Source organism: Hakea prostrata, chromosome 4, assembly GCF_041222555.1.
Source record: "Hakea prostrata isolate BN-2017 chromosome 4, UWA_Hpros_2, whole genome shotgun sequence".
Classification (NCBI taxonomy): domain Eukaryota; kingdom Viridiplantae; phylum Streptophyta; class Magnoliopsida; order Proteales; family Proteaceae; genus Hakea; species Hakea prostrata.
The window spans coordinates 19,718,303-19,745,804 of NC_142603.1; the positions used below are offsets into that span (position 1 = coordinate 19,718,303).

Genomic DNA, 27,502 nt, shown 5'->3' on the forward strand with positions numbered 1-27,502 from the left:
TTTAAAAAAAAAAGAAAAAGGAAAACTAGACAAATAAAATTTTGAAAAGAATACAGTGAAAAAAATTAGATATCACCATGTTCTGAATTTATTCTGTAGAACAAGATAGAAGGCATATAGGGACTAGATTTTTTATATAACCCGAAAACCTTATATCCGGAAGAAAAAAAAATCATGCGATTTATCCGGAGGAGCAAGTAATTTGTCTTATAAAATATTGATTAACCCATAAGAATATAGCTCCCATGCAGTAACAGATACAAACATAACTCTCATTTTACAACTACTGAAACACTAGGTCACCACCACCGCACCACAAGCGGAAAGGAAAGGAACCAGAAACAGTAAATTTTGTTGCAGAGAAGGTTGTGGATCCAGATCCAACTCCATTTCTAAAAAAACTTAAGGACAGAAAATGTTACTCACTACCAGGCAAAATGAAGATGCACTAGTCCTGTTGCTCCAGAACAGTTTCACCCTCCTTTTCTTGCCCTTCACCTCCAGCACTCGCAGAGGTTCCTCGCTCTGTCGCCATAGCAATGGCCTCCCCTGGTGGTGGATGATCATACCTACACTGGGCACCGTACTTGCATGTTCCAGTCTTCATGTAAAATGGGCATGCGACTGTACCCTGCACGTAACAGACAAAATATGCTATTCAGATTAAACCTAAAATGGAACATAAAAGCAGCCATTCCAGAAAGCAGCAGATATCTCGTTAAAGGAAAACATAGCCATACCAAAAACTTTGCAGCTGAACGAGCAAAATAAAAATTTCATAAAGCCAGATAACGTATCGGCCCTCAGAGGCTGACATATCCACCTAGAGATTAGTTTATTTCCATAATAATTCTTATTCCAGAAACCAAACACAAATATCATACGCTCTTTTTACAGAAGTTTTATGCTTAGGAGTCACAAAAGTTCACTGAGGAACCCAAATAATAGGTTCTAACTATTGTACATCATCTCTGATGCAAGTCTACAAAGACCATGATAATGTAGGGTTGGAATGGAATTTCCAATCAAGAACCATCCAGTTAATAGGCAATGACACACTGGATGCGCAAGCTGGATGTTTCATGTCAAAAGTATGAACTATAGTGCAGGATCTGTAATCCTCAAATCTAATACAAGCCTCTCTTTCAAAGGCATCAGTACCCATGCTTGCCTGGAACACAAACAGGAATTCACTATCCAAGCCTTCTGATAGAACCATAATATTTTACATTTGTGGTTCACAGCCATAAATACTTCACTTGAATTAAGAGTTGACTACAATAAAACTTTTACCTCCCCTACCTCTCTCTTTCTCCCCCTATGGAAAGAAAAACCTCCTGTTGAGTTGATTAGATAATTATACTTTCCGAGTTCAAGTCGAAAGGAGTACACTAAGATTTAAGAATCAGGAACAACGTGGTATCAGACTCATAAATTTCAGTTCCATCCAATGAGATCAACTGAAATCAGCTAAACCCAAGAATGGAATTCTGAAGCGTAAATTTCAACATATTTGATTTTTGGAGTTTGTTGTTAAAAATCCTCGTAGATCTTTTAGCCAAAAGAGATCAAACTTGCAATGTATTTTTGGCATCTGAACAACCAAAAGAAGATCAAAAGGACCCAATAGGAAGATCTAATTCAGAAAGATTTTGAAAAATGAGCATAATTGAAATTGGAGTCGATCTACTCCAAATCAAATCTGCTCACTTGGCAAGCACATGGAGAAGCATACTAGCCATCCACTCACATAAATATAGTTTCCCTACAGATATGTATTGTATCAGATGATTTCATCCCTCATTCTTTAAACATTAGCGGCACTAAAGCTAAACATAAGCTACCAAGGGCACTAGGAGCTTAACCCTAGCTTCCTCAGCATAGGAAACTTGCTAAAAGGTACGCTGTCAGTTCCACATGAACAGGCCAGTACCTTTCAACCATGGTTATAACAGTCAAGCAAAACAGAGTCAAGAAATGGAGACATCCAGAAATATCATCAGTTGTAATAAGAAAGACACAAAAACTAAGTACTGATAGTTCTCTAGTAGCAACTTAAAAAGAACTCCATTGATGTCCAAACTTCAAGAGAATGAACCTTGATGCATAAGATTAAGTGAGAAACATCTCAAAAAAAGCAAGAGATTATTTAGACACTTCTTCCCAGCTCTCTTCCATATCAAAACACGTTTTCAAAGGATGTCAATGCCATGTCCATATCCTCTTTAGTTCAGGCATTCATCCATTCACATACACATTTTTTAAGCTGTGAGATGATGCAGATCCAAACCTAAATTAGAGTTCTTGAACCGCCCTACCCTCGGACACCAGCTTAAGCCCCTAGGCTTGCTGACTGGCAGCACTTCCAAGTCATTATTGCAGTTCCATATTTAGTATTTTTTAAGTCTTACTAATTTCTGTGGCAGTTAAGTAATTTTTCTTGAAGTCAGGGACAGCAAGGTCATCTAGGTTATCAGCCCTTAATTTAAAGTCAATTTTATTTAACCAGCTTTTCATTCATGTAGTGCAGCCCACAATTTGGCTGCATAGCACAAGAATGGATTAGGCTATAATTAGCCTCCCATCAATTAGAATAGACTATAGTTCACATCAATTGATCTGATGCAACTCTTGGTTTATGACAACTTTGGTAAAAAGCCCTCCAAGGGTTGAGTATTCCATTAAGGTTCTCGGTGAAGTCAAGCCATTCCATTCACTCCAAGCTCCTACAAGGCTCCCCCAACAAAGTAGCCTTAAAGCCTAAACTCCATCTCCATTTCCTATAGCTTTTCTTTCGATTATTTTCTTGAACTTTTGGACTTCCAAGAATATTATTTAACCGTCAAATCTGTCTCATACGATAGGCACATCAACCCCACAATGACCTTAGATCTCAGTTTGACCCCAAATGACCATCCAATTCCACATTATAAACCAAAAACTCCATCTGTAGAACCAAAAACTTAAAGAGGATCATATCATCATGTAATTGCCAACATTCCCTCCAAGTTTCTTCACATCCTGACACCTGTAGAACACAGCTGCTAACCCCAAATAATTTATTTCATATCTCCCATCAGCAACATATCCTCGATACATTTGAAACCTAACCCTTTCCCCCCAAAACCAAACCTAACCACCCCATACAAGATTAATGGGAGCATTCACACAGGCCAACTATCCTTTGCCTTTCATTTCATCACAACGAGAAGAAGAAATAGCCCAATTACCGAAATTTCAAGTTCTGGATCCCATTTGAGTCGATTCTCTTAAAAGATCTTGGAAAACTGACCCTCATTCATTTGAAACTACATCATGGGAACAGGCCTTTTACCAGTAGAATTAGCCTAATGATAACTTCCTGCAATAGGTGGTGCACACCTAAGGACTGATCTGCTATTGGGCTTCAAAGGGAATGATATTAGGATGAGAAGGAGAACTGGGGAGGGATCACAATTGCACATAGTTTCTCTATCAAAACTAATGTAGCCCTAAATTGAATAGCATCAACAAGAAGCCAATCTAGGATCTCATTTCAAAAGGTCAGGGTTTGAAGATTTTAGAATTTTGGGGTAGTTTATTAAAGTACACAAGAAAATAGGTTCCTATGGTTGCATAGTGATAAACTGGAGAAATTAGGTAATGATATATATGTAAAAGTGTGAGAGTTTGGGATGGCCCCAACAGTCAAATTGGTGTAGATCTAAGTTTGAATTTTGGGCTTTTTGGGAAGTAAGAAATTCAAGAAAGGGGGTCAAATCCTTGGAGCTGAGATGCTAATTTAATGTGCACTCTTCATTGATACATATAATCTGTGGGTTGGATTTGCAATGGATTCTAATGGTTGAATTGGACTGTAGATAGGTATCAATGACTAGGGTTAAGGGAAAACGAAAATAAAAAAGTTAAAAGAACAGTAATCAGGGATTGAGATTTAGAGGATTAGAAGAAGAACTCACTGTTATTGAGGAAAAGCCACTAGGAATGCTTGAATCAATCCTGAACATGCAGAATTTCCGACAAACTTGAAGGTTGTTTAATGGAGATCAAATGAGGCAACTTGGGGAAGTCATAGGGGAGAGATGGAGAATTAGTAACACCAGCCCAGAAAGCAACAATGCTTGACATACAACTCTCATTAATCCAATAGGGGCCTCATCTGAGCAATTACATCAATATATAGAGCAACATTGGCTGATATAAGACTTTAGGCTAAAACTAGGACTAGAGTTACTGTTCAGATTAATAGTCACCTTAGCTTTCTTATTGGAATTGCAACTTCAAATAAAACTTAACAAAAAATTAATAGGGCCAATTAAAAATCAAAATATCCTAAACCTAAACCTAAACCTAACCTACATCTAACGGTGCTAGTGTAGGGAGGAATCCCTACACTCAAGGTTGTTTTTAGGCAGCCAAAATGCATCAGAAACTTACAAAAAAAAAGTTCTCCATGTACAATGAATAAATGGGTAATAAAGCATAAAATACAAACCTCTCTAAAAATAGGAATACACAGAAGTAGGAATCTACCGTACTAAGGTGATGCTAAAAAGAGAAAGAAAGTTTTTTCTACTTAACCTACCCAAAAGAAGAAAAATGAAATATTGCACCCTGAGTTACCAAACCACCAGCCCTTGCCAGACCAGAACCCAGCTTAGGACCAGCCCCTCATCTTGATCGCCAAAGTGGACCATGTAGGACCATCCAAGCTAAGGCTACTGCTGCCATTGGGGCAATATAATAGCTAAAACATGAAACTTTGTGAATTCATTTTAGCACATTTTTAAGGGAAATATATCTGAACATCTAATAACAATAAAACTAACAAATAACATACAGCAATGCAGATATCAAGGCATAATAAAGCAGCTTTCACAAGCAAGCAACCACTATACCCAACAGAAAAGCCACAAGATTAAGCAAGATGGCAAAGACCAAAAAAACAAATAGTCCAACCCCCATTAAAGACTATTCAATTGCTGAAGAACTTAAACAGAAGTAAGAAACTAAACATGCATACCTCTCTCCTTGGTAGGCCAGCTAGAGTGAGCTTTACATTTTGTTGAAGGACCTGCTTAGCCATTGATGGTGTGGGTGCTGATCGATCAATGGGGTGATGGAACTTGCATCTCTCTCCAAACTTGCAATCTCCAGTTTTCATATAGAACTGTATAAGAATATGCATATGAATTTAAAAATTTAAACAATCTACTGTAAAATGAAAGAGCTTCATTCTTGCATATGGCCAACACCACCGTTTGATGTCGTTAATTCATTAAACTAAATAAGAGGATGAAAATTCTAATATTAGCTTTCATTTGAGATACATCTTACAAAAACAAGACAAGTTACCCTACAAAAAATAATCAAAGGACTAATAGTTGTGTACCCTTTTTCAAAACCAAGAACCCCACTCCTTGAATCAATACCTGAACTTTTGAGTTCTTGCCTGTGGAGTCGCAATACAGGCAAACAGGCACAAAGGACAGGCAAACAAAACCTCAGTGACTGAATCTGGTGGCTGTCTGGCTGCAAGTATAAGGAAGGGAAGGGAAGGGAAAGGAAATGACATTGGTTCAAGAAATTCTAAGATGGAACCTCTGTATACTGTTTGTGTAACCTACTGGTAGAGGTTAAAAGTTTCCTTTTAATTTCTGCAACTATCATTTCTATTGCAACCAGACACAGCTACTAAGATACTCTCATGAGAGATTTTATAATCTGCATAGAATCCACAGAAAGCTTCAAACCCAACCCAATTATAACTGGTCACTACTATAAACTAACTACAGTATTAGAATTTAGAAAGAGAGCAAGAACCAAAGAATTGACAGATTATCTAATGCAGGCTGATGATCACAAAATAGGCCTTATCTTCCTAGGAATAAGCCTTGGGTTTGTTCAAATAGTTATGGGTCCTAGATCCCATTGGTTCTCTATGTAACCAGCCACTTTTGTGACTTAAAATATAGGCATTTAGATAAGTACAAAAGTAGCTTTATGGCTTAGTTTAGTTTTTATGCTTTAAGATTGAACTGTCAACAATCAATGGTTCAATTTAATTTAGTGTGACAAGCACATAACTTATTCTTAGAAAGTAACTAGGACATTATTTTGAGTCTTTTAGGTTCCTAATCAATTTAAGTTACATAATACGTTGATAATTACGTTAGGCCTTTCTTTTTTACCACATTGAGTTAATTGATTAGCATTTTGTCTAAGGCCCTAACTAACATTGTTTCTTATTGCGAATTTAATCAATGAAATTGCTATTGCAAGCTGCTACTGCCATCTGCTCCAGTGTAAGATCTTTTTGTCTAGTGTTTCAAGTCTGAGCTGATTATCTCCTTGGCGTTTATAGTCTAAGCTGCTGTTGGGATCTCTTCTAGTATAGCCGTCCCACATTACAGTCTACCATTAAACACAAATTTGGTTAATGAAATTGTTACTGCAAGCTGCTACTGCCTTCTTCTCCAGTGTAAGATCTCTTTGTCTACTGCTTCAAGTCTAGCCTGATTAGGTCCTTGGTATATAAAATCCAAGCCACTGTTGGGACTGTGGGTCAGTTGATCCTAGTAAAGAGAAGCCTGGATGGTGCTTAAAGCTTCCTCTTCATTAAGTTGAAGAACAAACACACGCTGCTTATACTCAGATTTGTCTGCAAGCACTATAGTCTAAGAATCCTTGCTGTGCAGCGCTAAACTTTCAATCCATAATTAACCGTCCCCATCCAAAATTTCTTCTTCTAGAGAGTTTAAACCTTTCAATTCCCAAACCTAGCTTTCCCTCTTCATAGTTTCCTTTATGGAAACCTAGAGGTCACCATCAGAATCCTTTCAAATTCAACCCATAGCCTCCATAAGTCATACACACTTGATCCCCTTCCCTGCCCAAGAATTCTGTCAAAAACTTATTATCCACAGATCTAAATAAGACATCCACAAATCCAAAATATATATTAGCTTGCCCCTTTGAAAACCGGCAACTACCTTCTGAAGACCATAAGAAAGGCATTTTTCACAAGAATTCTGCCCAGCCAAATCTAACCCTTCAGGCCTACTTGAGTTGGCTGATGCATATCCATATTAATCAGTACCCTTCATAAAAAATATGGATATAGGCATGTTATGAATATATATAAGCTTGCCCCTATATATATGTTTTTAGACAGTAGGTTGCAAAATATGAACAAACCTTATGAAAACTAGTTGAGTCAAGTTTAAACAAATGACTTTTTCTACTCCATCCATTTATTTGTCTATCTTAGTGGTTTTAACCAAGTTTCCATGTGCAAAACTCCAGACCTAGCTCTCTACTTCATCTAGCCTATTCTAATTCTTCATGAAAAAATAGTTCACTATATCACCTTTTTTACTCATGACTTCGATAGATTCATAACATAATTACTTGGCAGAATCACTCCCTCATCAAGTTGCACCACCTTAGTATCTGTACTGAAGTAACTGAAATTACACACACTCTTCGTTCTACTTAGTTTAGACCTTTTGATCCAGGGTGATCTTCATAACTCTTTTGGCATTCATCTACCAAAACAATATCATTAGAAAAAAAAAACCCATAAAAAAGTTATTGAATGATATTTAGCTATTGTACTATTTCTCCTAGTCCGTGTGCAAAGAATTTATACTTCCATCTTACTCAGGATTGATGCTATGTAAGACATCAGGTCACCTTGGATGATGGGTAAAGATAATTGTCAAAACTTAATGATGTTTCCGTTTTCTTTTCTTTTTTTCACAAAGCCGTGTTTCTTAACATGTGAGTATGTGATAGACTAGGATGCACACAAGAGGACCCACCTCTTTCACTGCTTAAATTTTAGCCCAGAACTAGCATATGAAGTGATAAAAATGATTTTACAATTCTAAAGTACAATGGTGTTACCTTATAATGGTACTTCCATACTTCTATCATTCTCTACCACTTCCAGCATATAAAGTGATAAAAATGAATTTACAGTTTTAAATATTACTAGAATGGTGTTTCTTTTTACTGGTACTTCTGTCATTTTCTACCAAATTAGATGTGTTTTAAGGCACTAGTACTGTTTGATTCAGGCTGACAAATTGACCAGATTATCAGCATGGAGTTTTGTAAGACATGGGCCAAGTTGTGATGGATTTTTCTTGTCAAATACAGTAGTCATACTAATCCTGAACCAAGAAAAGTTTGAGAGACCAATCATCCATAACATTGCATGCATCAAATATTTTAAAGAAGGAAAAAGGGAGATGTAAATACGAACATCACATTCAATCTGCCCAGGCCGTTGAGGGTAGATAGTTGAGCCCATTCCAAGCTGGAAAAAGAAAAACACATCAAACAAATTAAAGGGTAAAATCTCAATCCAATAAAATTACATTTCACCTTATAATCCTATGTCATCAAACAAAAAGTTGAGAAAAAAAAACCAAGAATTTCATCATTAACCTATCCTTTATTTTCTAAGCAATAACATGCAGATATTTCAACCCTATCTGCGAAGAATGACCAGACAATAACTGATAGTAAGCACAATTATCTGCTTTAAATTTTGGGAAATTTTCAGCAGCACCCCTTGAGTTATCCAATTTATCAATCAGATCCCTATTACTAATGTCGTTAGTCTCAGTTAGTTTTTGTTTATCCATTTAGAATATTAACCCCCACCATTCTAAGGGAAGAAGATGGCAAAGGAGAGGAAAAGAAGAGTGGTTGCAGACAGTAGAGGTAGATGAAGATGAATGGAGCATAGGGTTTTTTGTCCAAGGGTATTCTTATGTTTTTGAAAGGTTTTACTTGCTTACATCAGCATTTAACTTTTATTTCATAACAGCAAGGGCTGTCACTGATATATTTTCCGATATATGGGGTCCAACTGATAAACTGGGTAAGTCAGGGGGCGGCGCTGAGAAATTCCCTTAAATATAGAAGACTTGCCAGTTCTTCAGACATAATTCCAATATGACAATGTCACACCAAAAAACTTTTATCAAAGGGATTGCAAATAGGCAGTAATCAAGAAAAAAGTTTCTATTGAGCTGTAACAACAGCAAGGAACACTAGTTCATATGACTAGCTTCAAGTTGCACTAATAGACATGCAAAACAAAATACTTCAATCTATCAAGAAGTTGAGTTCATGTAATAGGAAACCAAAAAGAAATCCAAATATGCACACTGGAATGACTGACCTAAGCACCAACTAATACCCTAATGATGTCAGTCAATGGTGAGTTAATGTTCTGAAGGTTGCTTTGTATTGAGAAAAGTAACACCATAATATGATATAACTCCAATCCGAGACGATAAATGCCAATAATTAAAGTTACAGCAGCTGCTCAGCACATGCAAACTCTACATTACTCATACTGTGTTCGTAGTTTCTTAAGATATTGGCATATGCATCCTACAGTATGTTTAGTTCCACAGAATCCACAAAATTTTAGATATATTAATCAGGTAGGATTTCATTTTCCTTGTGAGTTGTGAGTCTTGTAACCAGCAACTGGCATATCAAAAGAGACAGGATATAGTGGAAAATTCAGTAACTAACAAGAATAGTCTAACGATTAATTTTCAGAAACACGCTAAATAGTTTATCAATAGTGACTCTTCACATCATAAAATAATTCAAAATATTAGACTGAATACAAACATGTCTAGTAAAATCTATAACGTAGATTTTAATACCGCTGTCTGGGTGAGCCTGGGGTCGATATTTGGAAAAATGGAGGCAGCAGGACTAATGATGGACGCAGCAGGACTAATGACTCCCATGTTCAAGTTAGCTGCTGGGGAGTTTATACTTGCATGGCCAAGTGCAGCAGCAACTGGTGGATGAATAACTGCAAAAAAAATCTCAGCAAGGAAAAGTCAGAAGACAACCATTAAATCTTAATCTTGTACTATGCCTATTGAGTAGATCCTCCCTTCTCTTGTTCTAAACATGTATCACCAAACAACATTCCTGCACTGCATAGCAGGTGTTTAGGGCGACACACATATAGAAAGAACCTTGATGAATATCCTTCTTGAATGATGCAGTCAATTAATTAGATAGGAACTGAAGAATACCAATATATATAACCTTGATGAATATCCCTTCTCTAATGATGCAGTCAATTATTAGATAGGAAGAGGAGAATACCATTTCTGTCTGGATGATTAAAGCGGCAATTTCCACCATACTTGCAACTGAAAAATTAAAATAAAAAGAAAATAAGGTTAGTTAAACTTTTCTAGAATCCAATAAAATAAATCTATAAGGCTAACTAAACTCATCTCTGCCATATGGTCCATACCCCACTCCTAACTAAATAAGGTAGGGTAAAAGTGGTTTGTCTTTTGCCTACACCTGGGTCAGCATGCAGGCAGGTTAACTTCCAGGGAAACCCCAACCATAGTGTCAAAAATGCAAAACTCTAGCATTGCAAGCTGCTGAGCAACAACCTGGCAAACTAACCCTCTTCCCTTATGAAGACTCAGGACTGGCAGCAAAAAATGCCAGTAGGGTTCTAAAGGGTAACTGAATAAAGAACAATTAAAACTGACTTCAACTAAGAAAGCTTTGAGATACACCTGCCAGTCTTGAGGTAAAATGGGCAATCCACTTCTCCCTGTCATAGAAACCCCATTTAATAAGAAAGCTAGACATTAGAAACCTTTATGATCACTAGCAAGTATAGGAAATAATAGAAATTAAAACAAAGAAGAAACATTATTGAAAAGCATACTTTGACATCCCTCGGGCATGTAAACAATACTCAAAGAAACAAAATAAATAAATAAATTTAGAATTGTATATTAACCAACATAAGGATGAGTGAAGCACAATTTTTATACATCAAGAGAAAATAACCAGACCCATCTGTGCTTGAGGATGTCAAATGGTACAGTTTCAGTAATGCAGTATATGGTACAGCAAATCAATACCTGAAACCAAAACTGTACCGTACTATTTTGTACCTACATTTACAAAACTGTTACATACCATGACAGCAGGGTATGGTATTGGTATGAAAGCGATATGTATATGATATTAAACAGTGGTGTGCTGTTTCATTATATACACGGTATAAAACAGTACAGAAACAGTATAAACAGTATGAAAACGGTATATACCGTTGGTCCTGCACCCAAATACATGATCTTACTGTACTGCAAAAGCAACCACCTTTAAAAACCCATACCATACCATTATTGAAACAGTTTGGCACAGTATGGTTTTACACAGGTGGTTTCGGTTTTGGTATATGGTTCCAGTACCAAAGTAACACGTTATCTGCACTTAATCATATGAAAGAAATTGCAAACAAAAAATAAAAAAAGATACACAAAACATAAATTCTCTTCCCCCCACCACATCTCTTTTTTTTCTTTGACCCCATGTTTGCTACTCTTTTTCAGCTCCAACCAGTACAGCATATTTCCCAAAGAGAGATAGGCATCAATCACCAACTTGGGACATAACCATAATAACTCATCAATTGTATCACCTTCACTATTTCCAATTATGTATTTGACAAAGGAGCCCACACATGGAAGACAGCAGGTCAGGAAGATACCCAATAACTAAAATCCAGACTAGTTAATTAGTTCTTGATAGCTAAGATAACCACAAAGGCATGAAAGTGGAACGATATGCCAAAATCGTCAAGAATTCATTGACTTCAACAATCCTATGAGAATTGCAACCAGCCCCTGCCCCTCCTCCCCCTTCAAAAAAAAAAAATATTTACCGGTCTAATAGGGAGTCCTTTGGAATTATGAAGCAAAGCTGGTGTGACTGGAACAAAAGGCTTCACACTGGCCGCATCTGCAGGTGTTGTTCCACCATCCTTGACCACTAATTCTTGTCCAGCTGATGCTATTTTAATATCCTTTGGATGATGAAACTTGCAGTTTGCACCAAACTTACATTTTCCAGTCTTTGCGTAGAACTGTTTCAGTACATATGTAATCACGTTAACGTGATAAAAGAATGAAAAGATGTTCACTATCATGCATAAGGAGAATATCTTACTGCACATAGTGGTTCAGATGGCCTCTCAGGTAATACTGATGCGTCAACATTTTCAGAAGAAACCTGCACCGGCAGAACAAATAATCAAGAGGAGAATGAGCTCCATAAAACAGTTTTCCCGACAGCATAGACCTAGCATGCAAATTCATGTGCAACACCACAACACCTACCGAAGCAGTTAGTTTATCTTTTGGATGATTAAATTTGCACTTAAAACCAAACTTGCATTTCTGAGTCTTCAAAAAGTACTGCAACACATTAGCAATACAGATCAACAAATCCATCCCCACACACACACACACACACACACACACACACACACACGAGAGAGAGAGAGAGAGAGAGAGAGAGAGAGAGAGAGCGTAAACTGATAACAGCAAGATAACAGATAAATCATAGTAACCCAATGCTTACAGGACAATCAGGCTCCCCTGGTCTCTCAGGAAGAGATTCGCTGATAGCAGCAGGCGGCACCTAAAGACAAAGAAAGCAATGGAGTGAAACAAATGCTAGAAGACATGACACATAGATCAATGAGTATTGATGACACTAGTCAGACCTCTCACTGAAAAAAGGGGGGGGTTGAAGTGGGGAGGAAAGGAGCAATGGGAAGGAAAAAATTAAGTAGATGCAAAAAGGTCCAGGAACTTCCGCAATAAAATGAAAGCATAAGTGAGAAGCAAAAATTTGCTAGCTGGAAAAAATAAATAAACTATTGAAGGGAGAAGGAACAAAAAGGAAGAGAGCCCCACAGCACCCAATGAATGTGCCAAGGAGTAGACATGATATGTATTCTATGAAGAAAAATGACACGAAAAAAAACTGATTAATGGCTCTGAGCAGACTGAATTCACTGTCAAATACTAAGCAGTTTCAGATGTACAATAGCCACTAGCCAATAGGTGATGATATCTCTACGCTGCAAGGACTGCATCACTGAGAACTCCAGACAGATAGGACAGAGAATTAGAACACCACAGAGAACTCAGGACAGAACAATACATCATTGATGGGGGCAGCATGGTTACTGCATAAAAAATTATCAATAGCTATTACTTGCGAGGGAGTAATTCTTATATATTACAACAGCGTGCACCTGTAAAGATGAATAGTGTCCTCATGAGAAATTTCAGTAGAGACTACCATATCGTTTAACAAGCTAAGCACAGTTTGATAGTTCAGTCGAAAATACCCAAATTTCAACAATTAATTTTGTTTCCAACCTGATGGAAACTACACTGATTTGGCACATTCACAAGCTTTCAGGCAACTATACAGCTACTGATATGGATCAAATATTTGAAATTTCCTATCTGGAATCCCCATTTAAGTTAGGTACTTGCAGACCTGCAGTGCACCAATCATGTTCTACCTTCATGTTTAGTTTTAAATCTTAACAAATCTTGAGCCTCCTCCCTCCCTGTAAACGGATGCCTTTTCCCAATAATGAAAATAAATTGCAATTTACATTCACTAGTAGACCTTGATTTGAACTAATGTGTGGCTCCCACAGCAGGACTTACAGACACATACGATCATGATGATGATGGTCCAAAAACTCTTCTTTGATCCCGTTTAGGTAAGTAATACCATCATGCATAATACAATCATACAAAAGAAGTGGTAAAGTATGAAACACCACTGGCACTCATCACCGACCATGAAACCAACAAAAGGCGCATATGCTCTCATGATAATACAGTAACAAAGGGCTCTAATTTCACTAAATGGCATCTCCCTAAGTTGCTGTAATCTTCTAACTACAATATGAACAAGACAGATCTAGTGGTAAATTGGCCTCAGTCCAATGAGGCAAATCAGCAGGTATATTTCAAGGCTTATGCGGATGAGCCGATAACGGATAACTCAATGCTTCAGAAATTACTTTCTAGTCATACATAAAATTCTATTCGATGATAAGAACTAGGCTGTTATTTGATTATATCAAAACAAACCAGAATATAAAAACAGAATGGCACGTTCACTCCATAGCTCGCCACCCATTGAAACGCAGGGAACATGTCATATGCTAGTCATCACTTTCATGTTTCAACATCCCTTGTTTCGGTAGGGACTTCATAATGCCGACAATTTCATCATAATATTTAAAAGCCACATCTGGTGACACCAATCTCAGTAACTTCAATATGCTTTTGGCTATTGCGAAGGGATCTTACTTAATTTTCTCTAGTCATGTTCATCCAAATCAACAAAATATCAAGAGTATCTCAAAGCGAGAAACTCACCAGACTAAGCCAAAAGAGCTGTGCATTAGTTTTCAACAGCTGCTCACTCTTCAGAAGGAGGAGGGTTTGGGGAACTACAGCATACCAGCATGTGACAACAGGAATAAGACACCCAGCCCTGAGAGGCAGGGCTGGAACAGGACCATTCAGTTTAGTTGGATTGTAACATGGGAAAGACAATAGTATGATGGATATAAAGCAACGGGAATAAGGCAAGCTGGATGCATTTGAACTTTGAATGTGTTCCATTAAGTATTGAGTTATTGATGGGATGTGAGTCAGGACTCAGGACCCAAGACCCCGGACCCCTTTGTTTTTCATCCTTTTATTCTAAGTCCTGCTCCTCTATAGAATTCTTTTATTAATTCATAATTCACAAGAATTTGATACGCACTCCCACTGAAATTAATAATGATAGTAACAGTATTAGAAAAAGTACATGGGGAATACACAATATGTTTAATAGATAAGCTATGGGCAATGTGTTATAAAGTTGGACCCCAACTCACTTCTAAAATGATATGGAATGTATCAAAAGACTAAATATGGGCTTTATGCATCAATACATAAGAATAAAGTCAAAGCTAATCTTCTTGTTGATCACAGCCATGTCGAAAATATCAACTGGTGGAGAACCTTTCAGACTCTGACAAGTACTCAGTCACAATCCCATATTGAGTGAAGTCAACAGTAAGTACTCTGTACTCTGGCAATTAAAAAGCTTTAGGTAGCAGCTTTAGGTAGAAGAGAATATACAGAGGACAAAGTGACCTTGATAAATAGCATAGGCTTATCAAATAACAGAAAACTACGAATAGTACCATTAATATTGACAACAAGTCTTATAGAAATGTAGAACCAAAAAACATAGCATTAATGTAGGTAAACCATATAAGACATTAATAGTTCTCTAACAACTAATTCAACAAGAAAACAAGATTGGACACTAATTTTTATTATTTTTTTTTTCGGGGGAGAGAGGGGGAGAGATGAAAGGTAAAGTGACACTAAATAAAACTTACAAAGTCCATATACGAGTACTCTTAGATTCAAAGAGCTAAGGAGATACCATTAGTTATATAAATACATAAAACTAAAGAAAATTATGTTCTTAGAAACAAGATAAGACAGCTACAAACAGTAAGTGATCACCTCTTTCCAATCTGGAATCCCACCCTCAGGGACCCATGGAGGATGGTCAAACTTGCAGCTATCTCCAAACTTACAGGTTCCTGTGAGCATATAGTGGGCACAATCCTTCTCTCCTGGTCTCTGTGGATAATTGGGAATATTGCTTGCACTTTCATATCTAGGACGCTTGAGAAAAGAGTCCGTAGAAAATAAAGCTTCACTTTGCCCAATAGTGTTATGGTTTCCCAGAACAGTCTGATGGTAGAGAGCTATATGTAGATAATAGAGAACAATAAAATAAGATAGCAGCGGCAAAGACATGATATCTACACAATCTGTCTTCAAAATACCAGTCAATGAGCCTAAATATTGAGCACTAACTAGACGACATATTAAAGATTTATAATAGACGACTATATAGCATCCTTTAAGTTAATATAAATAATTATATCCATGTTAACCATTTGACAAGAATAAGACTGAAATTTATATCATATATGGATACATAATAATTAACAAATAATCAGTTAATAAGTAGTTAGACAACAACAACAAGAAGCCTTGTCCCAACTAAAATGGGGTCCGCTACATGGATTTTTGCCTTCCAATCAGTTATGTTTGAGGCCATGCTAGATACAAGGCCTAAGCTATGCATACCCTTTCTCACAACTTCTCTTAAGGTTATCTTAGGTCTACCCCTAGCTCTTCTAGTTCCTTCAATCTGGAATATATCACTTCTCCATATACGAGCATTTATAGGTCTCCGTTGAACATGGTCGTGCCACCTCAAGCAGATTCAAAATAGGTAGTAAGACAAGCCAACTTAAATATAGATGACAACAAGTATCCTAAAATTTCGTGCTTAATTAGTCAAATCAAATATCCATCAAGATGTGCCTGTAGGGTATCCACATAAAAACTGAATTTTCTGAGTTATTGTCAATATATTCCCTATCTATAACTTTGACTGTGTCTTGAAATAAATAATTAAGTTAATTAACCATTAACACAAACTTGAATAACTCGATAACCACTTAGTAATACTGTGCATATATACCCTGATGCTTGCTAAGAGGCAACTGACAGTGTACAAGCTGATAACAAGTTGGGAGGGAAATAGCAGTATAAGCATGGGTGAAAATCCTGATGCAATCTGGGTTTGACAACCCTAAGGGCATCTGCATTCTGCAGAACTACCAGTTTTTGCATCATTCTAGTGACCATATTAATCTCTAACATCAAGCATCATACTCGTCATTTGTTTAGTGGAATACCATAGACAGAGAACAAGCCAAAATCTGATGAACGACCCAAAGATGAAGAAATGGCAGAATGTGCTTTCCAGACTCCCAAAGATCCTTGATGTCATTGAAGAATGTGAAGAGACCATCGCTGCAGAATGGAATATGGTATTGCTCGGTACAGTAGTAGCTCAGAAATGCCATCATCTTGAAACCATTATCTTTGGAAGCAACTTGGAATCCAAGGATCTTGGACATGGCACCAGATAAAAGGCTGGTGGAGTTATAATTCTCCGATTATGCAACATGGTTGCCCTACGCCAAGAACTGAGTGGAAATCCTTAGCCAGTAATGGGATGTTCGGTTGTTCCTCACTGTTGGAGGTTGGAGATCAAATGCCCTGCTAACTCTACCTGGATCAGCGTACCTCCAGCTCACCACCAAGTGCAAATTGGTATGGAACTAGCAGGTAGAGTTGGAAAAATAATCAGAGGAACGATCTGTAATGGGAGAGGATCCCATCAGCATTTGTTAACAAGTCCAGATCACATGTGTGCAAGCACCTCTATAAAGAAACTTCCATGGAGAGTGGGAGAGGGACTGTCAATCCTGTATCCTTTCAATCTTAAATTTGTATATATTCTGCTATTTCTATGGGTTACTGATGTATCAAGTGACTGAGGGCCAGAAATCCAAGATCTTTAGATGAATATTAGTAAGAACAATTAGGGTTTCAAGAGGTTTCGGCCACAACTGATTCTGGCTTCTGTTTAGGGTCAAAGCAGTGACATAATTGAGGTCTGTTCTCCTAGATTAAGACCTCTGTTTCTGAAAAGTTCTGGATAATTGAATGCTAGAATAATCCCCTTGTGTGCTAGAACTAGGGTTAGGGTTTCAAGGGCCTCAGGTTAGGGCATGAAGAGGTCTCGGGTTAGGGTCATAAAGGTCACAGGTTAAGGCTGTAAGGGGGACTATGATTAGGGTTTTATAAATTTACCATTAGGGCTTAAGAATCTAGGGCGGCAAGGAATCAGGGTTTCAGATAGATGAAAGTTGCTGCAATTTGGATAGAGCATTAATGGAGGAAGAGTGATAATGGATCTGTAATCAGGTAAGATTCTGATGGAGGGATCGGAAGATATGGAGTTAAGGTTTATTAAGAGAGCGGAAGGAGGAATGGAGAAGCTGTTGGCTTATCACTTACCTGGAGTATAAGCCTTGTAATTAACTGATTTAGAGGTGGACAGAGGTGAATGCAGGCGGCAAGCACACCCGGAGGAAACCCTTCAATTAGAAACCCTAGGATTTGCTCACTCGATCACCTGGAAGTACCTTGCCACTGATGGAGCAGCTTAAAACTCAGAATCACACTAAGACAGCAGAAGACAGCTCTTTACTAATCTTAAATTTGAAATCTGAATTATATTACATCCACAGGCCTTGCATTCATAGCCTTCACCTACATTGCTAGTTGTACTCAACATAGAAACTAAATTTGAAATCGGACTCTTAATACTAAATACGAACCTAATAAGGACTGTTACAGTGTTACTCATGTGTATCAGATCCCTGATAAGGATCATTTAATTAAGGTGTATCAGAGCCTGATAAGGTCTATTTATGAAGGTACATTATTCTTAATAGACCTGACTTAATTTAAACAAAATAAGTAACCTATTTTCGTACGTAGCCTAAACACTGAACTTATGGGCCATACAAGAGGCCCATGACTACATAAAGCTGCTGAACAAAGGCCCAACACCCGTATCTATCAACCCTAAGTTGATTACAAAGGGGAATAGGCCAATTTGGTCTTGGACATGCATCAGTTACTAGTACAGGTGTGAATTCTATACCAAAACTGTTCAACGAACAGGTATCATCCCATATCGAATTGTATTTGGTATGGTAAAGGTATGAGGAAATGCTATTGTACTCAGTATCGTACAATGATGGTTCGTAATATATTTAACATTGTATAATTAATTTGCATTTTTAATATAAGTATCTATATAACACATATTGTACACTAGCAAATCATATACAGTATAAACCAAATATTTTACTGATAACTGATGGAATGGTATACAGGAAAATGTTACCATGCTCGGTACAGTACGGTGTTGGATGTACCGAGTAGCATTACAATATCATTTGACGTCCTTAGTTATTGGGGCCTACCACGTCAAGATGTAGAGTGTTTTGTCTGGAAGAAAAAATCACAACCATGAGCAATCTTAGGGTGGCCTGTACCATGCCCGTATCCTCACCAAGGTCAATGGTCTTCTCCATCCCCACCAAGGGATTTTACTTCCCACTCAATCATGATAAGCCTATTGATTACCCATTTCTGCCAACCCATTTACAAATTCAAGGAGCCCCCATGTTCGATCAGCCAGTGGTGTCCCCTTGGCCCAAGCCTTTATGCTTTAAAAGTAATAACCACACCGTACATCAATTTTTATTATTATTCATCTTGAGACCCTTTTGATTCAAAAGTCAATCTCGTAACTCCATCATAGAGTTAATCCTTACTTTTGCTTCATCAGGCAACAAAAAATCATCAGCAAAAGCACACACCAAGGAACCTTATCTTGTATGTCGTTGGTTAAACATCCACAAGATAAGCCCAAACAAATAAAGGCTCAAGGCTGAACCTTGATGTAACCCAATAGCTATTGGGAACCCACTGCCATAATAACCACCAAAAGTTATTACACCGGCCACCACAGCATTATATATATATCTTTAATTATGTCCACAACTCCAACCATTTAGATGGCACCATTCATTCCTCTACTAGATGCCAAATAAACTATCCAGGGACGTTGTCATAAGCTTTTTCTAGGTTAATATAGGCCATTTGATGATCTTTCCTGCCCCCTCTACACCTATGCATGAGTGTTCCAAGTATATAGCTTCAACATGGATCTTTCTATCACAGTCACATTGGTTCTCCGAAATGCTAATTTCCTCATTCACATGGGTACCACTAACCTTCTCCTAAAACTTCATCAAATGAATCAACAGCTTTAAGCCTCTAATAGTTATTGCAGCCTGGATGCCACTTACATCATTGATGGGCGTGGGCCCACACTACTTCCCATTCAGTTGTTATTTTCTTTGTGCTCATTATCTTGTTAAGCAGCTCATCCCAAGGTTTTCCACACTTCCAATGAGACTCCATCAAGGCTTGGTATGTTACATACTTCCATCTTTCTTAAAACCTTCTTTTACCTTCAGGCACCCCACTACAACAAACATGTCTTATCCAAACCTAATGGGGTTAGCACTTCAGCCACCCTACTACTGCATCTACATCTAAAACATGTGGTGTCTAGCTGAGTGGTGCAGCCCCCTCGGGAAGTAGGCGTTTTTATTTATTTCCTTCAGCTTTATCAGTCCTGAATTTAAAGCACTTTACTTCTTAATTTCTAGTTTAGCTTTTCACATCCTAGTCATAAATTGACAGTCCTAAAGAGATTAGAATCTCCCATGCAAAGAAATAAAAATTTTGAGGTTTCCAAGTATCTACAACAGAAGGGAATCCAGACAATTAAGCAGTGAATCTGAGTTAACCTGTTCAACAAACTGTGGGAACAATTACTCTCAGTTGCATAAATTTGTTCCGATTTCTATCATAAATTTTCTCACAACACTGAAATCTTTTGTTAGGTCTCTTCTTGCTCCATCGTCTTGCTTAAGATTACAGTAATGCAGAGTCAGATTGGCCAATATTTTCAGTTATCAATAACTTCTGCCCTCTGATATTGGTACACCTTCCAACTGGTTTCTTAAGGAGCATATTCTGTTCTTAATTCATATTCTACCCAGCACTCCATTCTCCATTCATATTCTATCAAGCACCCAGTTGATTCTTTCAATATTATATATCATTATTCAGATCATCCCTTACACATCCATTCTAGCACTCTATACTCTGTAGAATATAGATTAATTCCTGACTCTGCAGGCCAGCCCTACTACCCACTCCACATATGTGACCAAAGGGTTGTCTCTCTCTTTTTCAACAGTTATCTTCATTGTTATACAAAACCACTCTGCTGAGATACCACCCGTTTCCATAATGGTTCTACTGATTTTTGAAGTTCAACATTTTTTTTTCATGTCATAGCCCAGAAAATATAAACAAATAAAAGCAACATCAAACAGAGACATCCCACACATCTTTCCATGCAAGTCTTGATCCTTGTTCCTCGTTGGGTCGGATTTCTGGTTCCCGTACATGAAGACTAATGTGGAAATTTTTCTATATCACAATCTAATATACCAGCAAATGTTGTCCATGAATCCCAGAACAAGTCCATTTCTGACAGTCATTTGTTCAATCAGTGGACAAGAGCATTACTTTGATAGACTTCATGGTAAGGCACTTGACCATTTCTACCAACTTAAAGCTCCCATTTTAATTCCTAAGAGATTATTATCTCCCACTCCCATCTTACATATATACAAACTCTGGATGAAGAAGTTTGCAACTTCAGGTCAAGCTTGATGCAGATATACTACTTTGGATAACCAAACCCAGTTGGGTATCCAAAAAGAGATGAAAGCAGTCTAGCTTGAGTTTTTAGTTCTCCTGGAATCTAAGGAATTTATGTTATTTGAGGAAATAATATCTTTTAGGTTTATTTTATTATATTCATTTTTTAGCAGTTAGTAACGTAGGATATATGGTTTCCAAATAATTCTTAGGTTACTTACTCAAAGTTTCCTACTTGGATCATTAGCCTTTAGTCTTTCATTTCTCTATGTACATGCAAGGTTGTCAAGGCAACCAAAGCGGTTGGGGCACCGCTGAAGCACTTAGGCGATAAAGCAGCGCCGATACAGCGACAAAAGCAGTTGAGGCACATTTTTTTTAATACAATTACTTTATGTGGCACAAATAGTATACCAAAAACTGATATAGTTTTACTATAAGCTAAACAAATATTAAAAAAATCATAATTATAAAAGATTATCAAAAAAATAAAAAATAAACATAAGTTCATCTCATCATAATACAGATATACAATAGCAGTTATCCACATAATGTAATAACATTTTTTTTTTGGTAATACTAATGTAGTAACATAATAATATATGATTATGAGCTAAATATAAAATCATAAATATGAAAACGAAAGTGTGGGGAAAATGTCTTTTGTTATATGGGGAAATAAATGCGTGATATGGTCTACAATATATGCAATTGTTAGCTTGTCACTCAAGTTAAACATCCATTTTGTTTTACCCAACTTTTTTAAACTAAACGAGTAATTCTCAAACCCAAATCAGAATTTTATTCATCCGCTTTTTTACCGCTTTTGACAGGACTGATAAAATAATAGATCACATTATTTTGATTAATTCTCCATCTAATGATTCCCAAATCCGAAATGAATTACCATTATATTTGTATATGGTTTTGTGGAACAAAATTTGAAGTTATAAAAAAATCCCGGGTTGGGGGTAGGTTGTGCAGGGTTTGGGGGAGGGAATGGAGTAGGGAAGGGGGTTGGGGTTGCACTTACTTGATGGGAGCCCACTCTCAGACTGCTGTGGAGAAGGTTGCTAGACTGTTGCAGGCTCTTGCAATTGAGAAGATTGAAAACAAGTTGTAGAAAATTCAAACTCAGCCATGGGTTTCCTACTTGGATCCCATTACTCCAACTCCTTCAATGCTCAATTTTATTAATCCAGTCTCCAATGTAATGCCGGGTATGGCGCCTATAAAAGCTAAGTACAAAGGAGGAAAGACACTTGGACTGAAACTAATTGACTAACTAACAAACTTGGACTTAATTGGGAACCCAATTTGGATTGGAAGTCCCTTAACAACTCACAACTAATTAACTCAATAACCAACTTAAAATGTGGTCTCTTAAGGACCACAAAAGTTACCAAATAAAATAACAATTATCTAGAAGGAAAATAGATTTTGAGTCCCACATGGACTAAGACTCTTCAATATCTTGACCATGACACAATCAACTAAAAAAGTAACAGTAAACTCGACTCCTGACAGGACATAGAATCTAACTAGAAACAAGAGACAAATGACTGACCAAATTACCCCTTAGGGCATTCGAACAGCCCTGCCTGCCGCATGGCTAGGGGGCTTTTTTGGGTCCAATTTTCAGGACTCCTTTGGCCTGCTGACCCTGTTTAAAAGAAAATGTCCTTTCAATTCCCAAATCCACCCACCCCATGACTTGGCCTTAAACCACCACGCTAAACCCCTTTCCTTTTCATGCCAGGAGGGGGTTGTGAAACACCATCCCCACAATTTCTAAATCCACCTCAGCATCTTCTCTTTCCCTTTAAGGGTTTCATTGAGTAGGAGGGAGGGGGAAAGAGTAAAGAACAAGATAGAGTAAGAGGCCAAGAACCAAAAGGGAAAAAGTTGCATACTATTTCAGAAATCCTACCATACCTCCATCTTCTCCACCATGTGCTAAAAATCTCCTGCTTTGAATGATTCCAAAACTGCAACAGCAAGCTCCAGTAGGCTTTCTTCTTGGAGAGGTCAAGTAGAGTACCCATATTATTTGTTCCCACTCAGTGCTTTCAAAACCAGATTCCTCCTCTCATGACACTTATCCTTTATCTTAACAAGTCAACCCTCCCTATCCTCTTTATCTTGATTAGTCCTTTTAATTAAGTTCCACATCGTCCCACTTTCCCCACATATGTTTAGCCTTTGTGCTTTTTGACCATATGGCCCCTCGCTTGTTTGTTAGTTTTTTTTCTTCTTTTCATTCAACATTTGCTCCTTGCCCCCTTCCTTACTTCTATTTCACTCACTTTGTCTTTTTTCTTTTCCAGTAATATGTTGTACTAGCCATCTGTTCTTCTCTTTACTTTGCAGACCAATAAATTACAATTCTGCCGTTGTAAACCGACTACATCATGGAGTTTGATTGATACACACTACTCCTTTCAATTGGCAATGGGTTCCATAAACTTGTAGACACAACCTTCTGATTTGAAGACAGGATTGAGGAACCTCCCAATAAAATTAACCACTTCTACACGACAATGTCAAGAATGACGCAATCTTTAGAAGGTGAATCAGAGAAAGAAATTGTGGACACCAAAAGTGACAATCAAGGTCACAATTCAAGAATTGATTGACAGACTGATTTCAGCCGTGAAACTCCATGATCAAATCCCCATCGAAGAAACACTCTTTGCTAACGTCTATCAAAAGATTGAGATGTTTGGTCATGAACTCTGCTCAATCATTGCCTTGTCAAACTCAATATTTGTCAATGCCCTGGCACCATTTCTATCATTTTACATAACTCGTAAGTTTTTCTCACCACTGGGGGGAATTAATGCAAACACACTACCAAGGACTAATCCAAACCCTGCTGGGATTATTTAGTATGCAGGCAAAGATTAACTAGATCTAGTTTGAGCTTTTGGTAAACTAAGATGATAGGAATTTAGTTACTTGGGCAAATAATCTTTCTTATTGCATTTTATTCTATTTTGCTTACTTAATAAGTTAGCTACATAGGAAGTTTGGTTTCCTAACTGCTTTTAGTTTTCTTATTTGAAAAGGTCTCGTCATTAGAGAAATAGTCTTTATTTTTAGGAGTTTTTGTTTCTCTTTATACTTGTAAAATTCCATGTTCTTACACACATGGTTTTTGTCATTTCTTGAAATAATTTAAATATACATGTGCTTTATTTTAAAATGAGAACAGTACGGCAAGGTTAAATTATCCCTTTCTCTTTTATGGTTTTAAATTTTTAAATGTTTATAAGTTATTAATGTTATTGATGTGGAAATTGTTTAGGAATTACCTTCTTCCCCCCCCCCTTTTTAAAGGTGATTTTTGAAAATAAAATATTGGGCGGATTTTTGGGTTGGATAAAATACAATGAGAATTTTTTTGGTTATGAATGATATGCATGGTAGAGAAACAAGGGATGTGGGCGAAGAGACATAAGGTTTGAGGTAAGGAGGTGTTAGTTGAAGAGGTGTACCTCTTGAGAGAATCTGTTAAGGATAGGTGCCAGGTGGAATGTTTCATTGATGACATGATTTCAACTAATATTACACAGGGGTGGCTCGAAAGAATTTGTTTGATGAGCAAAAGGTATGCTGTTTCAGAGAAAGGGTATTGTAATCCAACAAAAGATTTGTCATAACTGATTTGAAGTTTTACTTTTATATGATAGTATGATATGACTTGATTGCCTGCCATTAGAGACAGATTCTAAAAATGAATTCTGTTTGTGGTCTGAGCAAAGCCTTTGTTTTTAGGAGCTTTTTGTCTCTTTTTATATATGGTGTGATTCCCTACCATTGAAGACAGATTTTAAAAATGAACCCAGTGTGTGATCTGAGCAGCCATTGGGCTTTGTGTTTGTCCACTCTTCCCACCCACTCACCCTCTTTTTCCTTTATGTAATTTCTTCTATCTTCCCCGCAACACCAATTCTTCTCAAATTTCCGCTCTTCTCTTAGTTGACCCTCCATGAAAACTACTCACCCAAAATTTAAGTTCCCAAAATACTTACTGATTTGAACCGAAATACTGGCTATTCCTCAACAATATAGCAATACAAATTCTTATATGAGCATCAGACTCCTGATTTACTTAAACAAAGGCCATCACATCATGGTTGTCAAAGCGTCCACCTAAGCATGCCTAGGCCCATTTCTCAACCAAGACGACCTGGTGTTGCCTTGTCACCTTGCTTGATGTCGCCTTTTTCGTTGCCCTCTATCGCTAGGATCGCCTTGTCGCCTTGACAACCATGCATCACATTAGTCATTATGTAAATAACTGAAGGGAAGAAATTCTCTGGCCGTGACCATGGCAAATACCTGCACTCTCTGGGTCTCTCTCTTCCCCCAACAGGAGGTAGAGATGTCATTTCATGTGGAGAGGAGAGAGATGGAGAAAGAGGAGTGGCACAGAACATTTCCCACATCTAAATGAATGTAACTTACATGTTTACCGTTTGAGCATCCCAAAAAAAGACCATACACACACCATTTCAGCCACCATTTAATGGAGCTGCATGTTCTTGATGACATTTTCTTTTTTATCATGGATAATGGTGATAGAATGAATAGCATGAACCAAGCCATAGGAAACTAAGTTAAACTGCAATAAGGCACCTTAATCTGAAACCACCATCCTCGATATCTGCTCTTAATATTGACTATGACATTTGAAACATACTCAAAATGACAGCCGAAAATTTAAGTCCACTGGACACAAAGGATTGCTACAAGAAGGGGGGCGGGGGATGCAAGCACCAAAGCATTCTCAACTCCTAGTGAGAGAAAGATCAACAACAATTGCAAGTATTCGTGTATACATCGAAATAACACCATTCATATTTCCTCCTAATAACTCGTAACTCCCAAGCGTGTCACAAAGGCTAAGTTCCCTCCACTTTTGTCCTGTACAGATTATGAATGACTCTCTAGAATAAAATATCTAGCATATCGAGTGCTTAAATTTAAGCCCCGCATTACACAAGATAAATAGAATAAATTTTTAAACAAAAATTAAGCAAGATAATAATTGTCACAACTAAAACATAAGTTGAAGCACCAAGAGTGAAAAGGGATACAGTGGCAGAAAATTATACAAAATCATTAAATTCAATAGTCTGAATTATCAACTGAGCGAAAATTTAGGACAATGCAGAAACCCTAACCTTCGCTTGGCCGCTTTATTCCTGCAACAACCGGGTTAACAGAAGCACCGTAATCAAAACCAGACCACGATGGCCGCGATAACAGAGCTTGCTCCGACACTGCCGTTGTTGCGCCGATTCCACCAGAAAGCCTACTGGACGAGAAATTCCCTGTTAGCCCAACTCCACCAACATCGCTACCTGCGAATCTTAAACCATCGCTCGGGTTCAAGTACATTGACGACTCCCGATTAAGAACAGAATACTTTGAAGAATCAGTTGCAGCGAGAGCTTCAGAAGTGAGATATCTTGAAGAACCGATCAAAGACAACTCTGAGAGATATGGATCTGCAGCGGAACTCGAAGTAAGCCTGGAAGAGTATAAACCGGTTCCTCCGTAGCCAGAGCTGTAGCCGTATAAGTGGTTCGCCATCGAAAGAGAAATCCAAGGAATGCAACAGGCTATCACCTGACAACGGCGGGAGCTTTAGTGGGTGGGAATGAGCAATGTAGGTTGGAATTTGACGGTGAGTTCGTGAGAGTAAATACCTATGACAAGGGAAAGGGACTGAGGCTCGTTTCACACTCAATAGCTTCTTGATTCACGTCACCGAGGCGGGTGAATTGAATCATGTCACGGAATAATCTCTTTATCTATTTATTTATTTATTTATTTTTATTTTTTTTGAGCCAACAAAATGCGACATTGGTAACTGGACGCATGAGTGCCGGTGAACCAGCGGTGAACCAGCCGGTGACCCAGCTTACTAGTTTGTCCGAAGTTCCAACAACGGATCCGTCCACATTGGGTGGAAGGATCATCTACCTCTATAGTTACAGATATGCCCCTTATTGAGATACAAGATCATAAGGCCAATGCAAAGTAGGAATGCATAATTTGATGGTGATGCGTCCAAAAATTGTTCAGCCTTCAAATCCCTGCAAAATAGACGTCAGACATGGGCGACCGTGTGGTAGGGTAGCCACTTCCGAAGGCTAAATCAGCAATTGGAACACCACATAACTTTGGTTTCATGCGAGCTTAAATTTGAACGAATTAATGGAGGGAAACGATTCAATTTCCTTTGTTCAATGCAATCCTTTAGTTTATATAGGATTTACCTCCTACTACTGACCGTTGGATCAACCCATGCACTTCTTTCGTGGTCGCTCGATCCTAGGGTT

At 37.7% G+C, this 27,502-nt stretch overlaps 1 protein-coding gene across 2 annotated transcripts; it reads right to left on the reverse strand.

Moving 5' to 3' along the window:
- On the reverse strand, positions 1-26,885 carry LOC149018376 (zinc finger CCCH domain-containing protein 8-like). Of its 2 annotated transcripts, XM_089152660.1 has the most exons (12): positions 26,339-26,885; positions 15,426-15,673; positions 12,442-12,501; positions 12,198-12,275; positions 12,028-12,090; positions 11,744-11,944; positions 10,584-10,621; positions 10,153-10,199; positions 9,696-9,850; positions 8,270-8,323; positions 5,024-5,170; positions 1-631 (listed from the first exon to the last, which is right to left on the reverse strand). In XM_089152660.1, exons 1-12 carry the CDS (start codon positions 26,748-26,750, stop codon positions 449-451), a joined length of 1,686 nt encoding a protein of 561 aa, XP_089008786.1. In that variant the 5' UTR covers positions 26,751-26,885; the 3' UTR covers positions 1-448. The 2 variants fall into 2 exon arrangements, with proteins under 2 accessions (XP_089008786.1, XP_089008788.1); XM_089152662.1 differs by lacking the exons at positions 12,198-12,275; positions 12,442-12,501 and having other exon boundaries at positions 6-631; positions 26,339-26,882.
- Positions 26,886-27,502: the final 617 nt, after the last annotated feature.